The 6,822-nt window shown below is 53.6% G+C and overlaps 1 protein-coding gene across 1 annotated transcript in view; it reads right to left on the bottom strand.

Moving 5' to 3' along the window:
• The window catches only part of TMEM11 (transmembrane protein 11), a 9,525-nt gene extending 8,589 nt beyond the window's left edge, over nt 1-936 (bottom strand). The window contains exon 1 of the mRNA XM_010842863.1: nt 838-936. Within this exon, the coding sequence (XP_010841165.1) occupies nt 838-899 (62 nt within the window). The 5' untranslated portion in view covers nt 900-936. The remainder of the gene's footprint in view (nt 1-837) is intronic.
• Between the last annotated feature and the right edge of the window lie 5,886 nt (nt 937-6,822).

Here is a 6,822-nt window from a genome sequence, read left to right as displayed (position 1 = left end):
GGTGGGGGGGTGGGAAATACAACTTTTCTGTTTAACAGTCCTCACTGGGGGAAAAAACAAAACACCACGGAGATCCTGCCGATTTCCGCCGCACCAGCCCACTAGTTACAGAAGGGTCAGGACAGTACAAAGCGTGTGACTCTACCAGTACCTCTCCTTTCCCAAACTTCTGGTGCCTCAACAGCTTCTACTAAGCTGAAACTGTTTTCCAGAAGCAAAAACTGTAAATTCAACACGAAACGAGAACTACTCCAATCTCATCTAAAAATGAATCCTTTACATCCAGATCCACCTCGGAAGAATCAAGCCCCCGGTTCCCTACTCACGCACATTTGTTAGGGAAGGTCACTGCAAAGGACTTCCACAGCAGGGGCGCTCACGGAGACGCCTCCAAAGTCCCAAGGATCACCCCTGGGGGAAAGCGGTCAGCTCCCCGCCCAGAGCAACAGCGCGGAAAGCTGAGGCCCCTCGGTACCCGTGCGGTCCGTCCCGTCCGGCCCGCACCGGCTCCCTGAGAAAGCTTCCCCTTCTCCGTCCCGAGAACCACTCCTCGCTGCAGCTTGGAGAAGACCACGCGCGCGGCCAGGCGGGCAGGGGCTCCAGCGCCGCTCGGCTCGCTGCATACAGGCGGGTCCCGCCGCGGCCCGGCAGTGCCCAGCCAGCCATCACCCCTCCCCGAGCCGCCCGCTGAGACCGCGTCGACCGGAACTGAGACCCCGCGCGCCAGTGGGCGGACCGGGGCGAACCCCGGGGCGGAGGCGGGGACTGCGCTGCAGTCCAAAGAGCCCCGCCGGTTTCCCGCCCTAAACCGCTCGCGGGGAGCAGCCCGGGCCTCACCTCTCTCGAGCGCCGCCACCGCCGCTGCCCGGGCCGAGACGCCTCCTTCCCCACGCGGCCATCTTGGAGACTCTCCGCTCGCGAACGCCTCGCGCCGGGCGGCCTCGCGACACCGCACGGGCGGGAGGGAGATGTAGTCCAGCTGCCTTCCCGGACGGCGCTCAAGGCGGGGGCCCGGCCCCGCGAGACTACAAAGTCCACAATGCACAGCGCTCCGGAAAGCCCGCCCCGCGGCCGCCTGGGAACGCGGGCTCAGACTGGCGGCGCTGAGGGTCCACTTCCGGACTTGACTTCGCCCGGCCGCCTGTGCTTCGAGATCTTCGACCGCTGAGGTCACCGAAGGGCCACTGCCAGTCATCCCCCAAATACTTGGGAGGCAAAAGAGACGAGGTCCCCGCCGCCGCGGAGTCCCTGCTGCCAGACTGTTGGCCGAGTGGGTCTGGAAGCGGAGAAGGGGGGGAACGTAAAGCGCGATGGCTGCAGAGACGGCCGCGCGCATGCCCCAGCCGCGTCCGGCCGCGGTAGCGAGGACACAGCCCCACTCTAGGGCGTCTTCGAAGGCGGTTGCTGGCTCCTCACCCCCATGGCGGGAGCCCTGCCTGGACGCTGCCGAGTTGGGAGTGCAGACGGAGCCCAGTGACTCCTGCCCGCTGTCCCTTTCGAGTGGGGGCTGATCTGGGGGCCCCTCGCAGCTCTGGAACGTATAGTCCCTTCTCTTGCTTCCGACCGACAGCCTTGGTAGACATATTAATTAGACCTATGAGAGTTTGAGCAACTCTCCTGTCGAAATTTGCTACGAGTTCAGAGACGGGAGAACCACGGCGCTTGCTCACAGGCTTCGGGGCTGGTGGAACTTGCTGAGCCAGGGCCGGAGGGCTCTTTGGTGTAGGTGCAGCTCCTGTCCTTGAGGATTCCCCAGGATTTCCTTCCGGTTCACAATCTACAATAGTCTTAAATGTCAAATCCTCTTACAAGCTCTCAGTACCTACAAGATGCAACTCAGGCTCCTTAGCGCAACCCAGAAGCCCGGCCGAAATAGATCGCACCCCACTCCAGCTTCAGCTACCTCCCTTTCCTGCCTAAAGCTGGCCAGGTTAGCAGATACAGAGAGTGCGAGTTCAACCACAGACGGTCCGTGCTGTGCCTAAAATGCCTTTCTCTCCCCACCAACCGCCCCTCAGCAGTACCCGCTCTTCAGTTGGGTCACAGGTCCACCTCCAGATGCCAGCACTACTAGAGACAGATGAACGATGACCACATTGTCTTGTGGTTAGTCTGTTTTCTCTAGTTTGCTGATTCAGAGGGTTTCCTGGGGTTCTAGAACAGCTGCGTTTTAAGTGTGGATCTCCATCTGGGACTGCGTAGTTAACCGCTGTTTCTTTGCCTCCTGGTCTGTAACCTTGGAGTGATACTAGCTAGCACCTCTCCTAAGACCAATATGAGTATTACATAAGGTGACACCTGAGGAACTCAGCACACAAGTAACAATCAACTGACTTAAGTCAGGACAAGCCCTGTTCTAAAAAATTGAGTGACTTTTATCTTCACATCAGCCCGATGAAAGTGATACTGTTATTATCAACATTCTCATTTTGCAAATGAGAAAAACCTACCTGATTCACTCTCTGACCTCATGTGCCAGGATTTGAGCCCAAGCTGTTTGGTTGCCGAGATTTTGCTCCTTATGGTACCGCTCTGGAAGAATCAGGCTGGGGTCTAGTGCACAGAGGAAAGTGCTCAGAAGCTGTGGACCTGGGATCCTCTCCCTGCACTTGCACTTAACTTCTAACAGGCCATTTGCCTCAGCCTGCTAACTTGAGCAGAGACCCCTCAGAATGTCACCTCTGGTTCACTGCTAATGCACAGATTCCCGGAAGCATCACAGTCAGGTTTCCCTCAGTAACAGCTCCCACTGAGGGCACAATCTGAATGGCTGAAGTTGGAATCCCTGTAGGCCCCCAGGGACCACTGACTGGTGGCAAAGAGGTAGCCTACAGGGCAGATGGGTTCTAGCTGGTCTGGCACTCAGAAATCATGTGCCACTTCCCTTACCACCCTTTTCTTCATTCTTTTTTTTTTTCATTCTTCATTTTTTAAAGGATGTATTTCTTTATATATATATAACTGGAAAAGGTAAGTTTTCATTCCAGTCCCAAAGAAATGCCAAAGAACGTTCAAACTACCGCACAATTGCATTCATCTCACATGCTAGCAAAGTAATGCTCAAAATTCTGCAAGCTAGGCTTCAATAGTACATGAACAGAGAAATGCCATATGTTCAAGCTGGATTTTAAAAAGGCAGAGGAACCACAGATCAAATTGCCAACATCCCTATGATCACAGAAAAAGCAAGAGAATTCCAGAAAAATATCTGCTTAATGGACTATGGCCGAAGCCTTTGACTGTGTGGATCACAACAAACTGGAGAATTCTTTGAGATGGGAATACCAGACCACCTTACCAGCCTCCTGAGAAATCTGTATGCAGGTCAAGAAGCAATAGTTAGAACTGTACATGAAACAGCGGACTGATGGCTGATTCCAAATTGGAAAAGGAGTGCATCAAGGCTATATATTGTCACCTTGCTTATTTAACTTCTATGTAAAGTACATCATGAGAAATGCTGGGCTGGATGAAGCACAAGCTGGAATAAGGATTGCTGGGAGAAATATCAGTAACCTCAGATATGCAGATAATACCACCCTTATGGAAGAAAGTGAAAAGGAACTAAAGAGCCAGTTGATGAAGGTTAAAGAGTAAAAAAACTGGCTTAAAGCTCAACATTCAAAAAATGAAGATCATGGCATCCGGTCCCATCACTTCATGGCAAATAAATGAGGAAACAATGGAAACAGTGAGAGATTTTATTTTCTTGGGCTCCAAAATCACTGCAGATGGTGAGTGAAATTAAAAGATGTTTGCTCTTTGGTGACAAACCTAGACAACGTTTTAAAAAGAAGAGACATTACTTTGCCAACAAAGGTCCATCTATTCAAAGCTATGGCTTTTCCAGTAGTCATGTATGGATGTGAGAGTTGGACCACAAAGAAGGCTGAGCGCCAAAGAAGTGATGCTTTTGAACTGTGGTGTTGAAGACTTGAGAGTCCCTTAGACTGCAAAGAGATTGAACCAGTCTATCATAAAGGACATCAGTCCTGAATACTCATTGGAAGGACTGATGCTGAAGCTGAAGCTCCAATACTTTGACCACCCGATGTGACTCATTGGAAAAGACCCTGATGCTGGGAAAGACTGAAGTCAGGAGGAGAAGGGGATGACAGAGGATGAGATGGTTGGATGGCATCACCAACTTGATGGACATAAGATTGAGCAAGCTCCAGGAGATAGTGAAGGACAGGGAAGCCTGGTGTGCTGCAGTTCATGGGGTCGCAGAGTCAGACATGATTGAGCAACTGAATAACAACAACAATATGTACATACATATATAATTTTGTTTATTTTTGGCTGTGCTGGGTCTTCATTGCTGTGAGGACTTTTTCTAGTTGTGGCGAGTGGCAGCTACTCTCTAGTTGCAGTGCGAGCTTCTCATTGTGATGGCTTCTCGTTGCAGAGCACAGGCTATAGGGCACGTGGGCTTAAGTAGTTATGGTTCTTGGGCTCTAGTTGTGGCACATGGACTTCGCTGCTCCACAGCATGTGGGATCTTCCTGGATCAGGGATCGAACCTTATCTCCTGCATTGGTGGCAGATTCTTTACCAGTGAGCCATTCATTCTTATAGCAAGTAATTACCATGTGCACGCTCAGTGCCAGGTACTCTTAGGCACTAGAGTCACACTAGTAAGACAAACACTTCCTGGTCTGGGACTTCTCTGGTGGTCCAGTGGTTAATACTCTGCAATTCTAATGCAGGGTTTTGATCCCTGGTCAGGGAACTAAGATTCCTCATGCCCTGCAGTTGGTCTCAAGAGTTTCCAGTCCAATGGGATTAACAACTATTTCCAGAGTGATAATAAACTAAGCAGAATGATGTAATAGATGACTTGGAGGTTACAGGTAGTTAGGGGTCTTTTCAAGAGATGGCATTTGCATGGGGCCTGGAGGAGGAGTGTGCAAGGAAGAGCTGGGGACAAAGCGTTGTGACCCAGTAACGTGACTAGGGTGACAGGAGAGATACTGGGTTTGCCTTTGGTTAGTCATTTCCTCTCTGAATATCACCTTTCTCAACTGTAAATGGAGCAGTCAGTGTCTAATTAGGGGAAAAAAACCCACCCTTGGTATTTTAAACAGAATGGATTTAATACAGGGCATTGTTTGTGTGAAGTGTTGGGCAGGCCAACTGAATCACTATCTTGAACACCTGAAACTTATTTAATTGTATAGTAACCATACTTCAGTTTAAAAAAACAAAACTGCTTTCTTTTACCCAGAGACCAAGAGCTGTGTGTGCTGGTCTTTCCTGCTATCTAACTCCGGGCTTGAACCACCCAGGTTCACCTTGCCAGCCAGGCTGCCTTGAGGGGACCCTGCCTCATGCTGTGAGCAAAGAGCCCTCCCCAAGTCCAGATCGCAGCGGGCTTGTGCTGTCTTCTTCCCATCCAAGCCTCAGCACGCAGGCTCCTTGTTTGTATGCCTAGAACCTGTCCCCAGCGTCCTCCACAGCAGGTCCCATCCCACCTGTGCCACAGACAGACACAGTCAGCTGTGGGGATGGCAGCTCTGCAGGCTAGAGGGGCCTCAGGCCCCTGAGCTGCTGCTTGGAGGAAATCCTGCTGACACGTATGTGGGCAGGAAAGTGAGCAGACTCCCAAGAGGTGGCTGCGGGGACACCAGAGGGGGAGGACCAGTCAAGCGGGGGCATGCAGCACCCAACACCCACCCACCCCAGAGCCACCTGGCTGCTGGCTCCTGCCCTCCTTTCTCCCACTGGGACTTCGCTGAGCCTGTCCTGTCCCTGCCCCTCCGTTTCATTCAGGTTCAGTGTGGAAAGTAACATGGGTTTTACTTCTAGACCCCAGGCTGCTGTAGGGCAGTTGCTGGGCATGTCCCTACATATCACCCTGCAAGGGCCCCACCACAGTTCATGGACATGGGGGGGGCGGGCAGGAACCGGGTATGGGTCCTGTTGGCCTCACCTTTCTGTAGCCTCCTGACCCCCCACCCCCAGCCTCCAGTTCCCAATACCTGGTTTCTCACGGAGCTGCTATGGAAGCCAAGCTGGTCATGACCACAGAGGGCCCCCCAGGGGACCTAGAGGAACATGCTTCACCCTGGAGTCCTCGGGCTCCAGGCTCCATGCAGGCGGCTCTCCATCCTGTGTCCTAAGTGCTGCTGGCCCTGGCCTGCCTGAGTACTCTGCCTCCCCCGCTGGACAGAAGCCCGGAGAGGGTTCCTGGGGGGAGAGGGGCAGATGACACGACGTGACATTCTCCTCCTGGCCCCCCTGTCCAGCTGCTCCCAGCGAGGGGAGCCTGGTGCTGGAGGCCTGACCGTGACCTCGGTCAGAGGGGCCCGTGCCTGGGAGGAGGCACAGGCGCAGCCAGCAGACCTCCGGATCCTGATGCCACCTGCACCTCTCAGGGCCTCGCTTCCCTGCCAGTGAGGATGCATGAGTCCGGACACCTGCCAAGTCTGCCCTTCTCGCTCCTCCCACTCCCAAGGGCTTCCAACCCCGGGAGCCTGGCTGCCCTGGGGGTAGAGCAGAGGCGAGGGAGGCGAGCACCCCTGCCCTTCCAGAAGCAGTCCTAGAGCCACACTGGGTCACACCTTTTATTGAAATGTCATGCACTCCGTCTGGAGACCAGCCCTGGCCCAGACGCCACCTGCAGCAGGTCCTGAGTGGGAAAGGCACATGGGTGGCCGCCTGTCTCAACTGGGTGAGACCTACCAAATGGCCCTGGCAGGAGAGCATGTGACCATGGGGCCATCTGCTGGGGGCCTGATAGGTCTCTGAGCTTTCCCGTTCCCTGCTGGCGGCACACAAACTGGTCCACATGACCTGCCTCCTGAGTGAGGGTTCCCCAAG

The sequence above is a fragment of the Bison bison genome, unplaced genomic scaffold (assembly GCF_000754665.1).
Source record: "Bison bison bison isolate TAMUID 2011002044 unplaced genomic scaffold, Bison_UMD1.0 scf7180017864180, whole genome shotgun sequence".
NCBI lineage: Eukaryota > Metazoa > Chordata > Mammalia > Artiodactyla > Bovidae > Bison > Bison bison.
The sequence above is the reverse complement of the archived record's forward strand: the minus strand, read 5'-3'. Positions and strand labels throughout refer to the sequence as shown.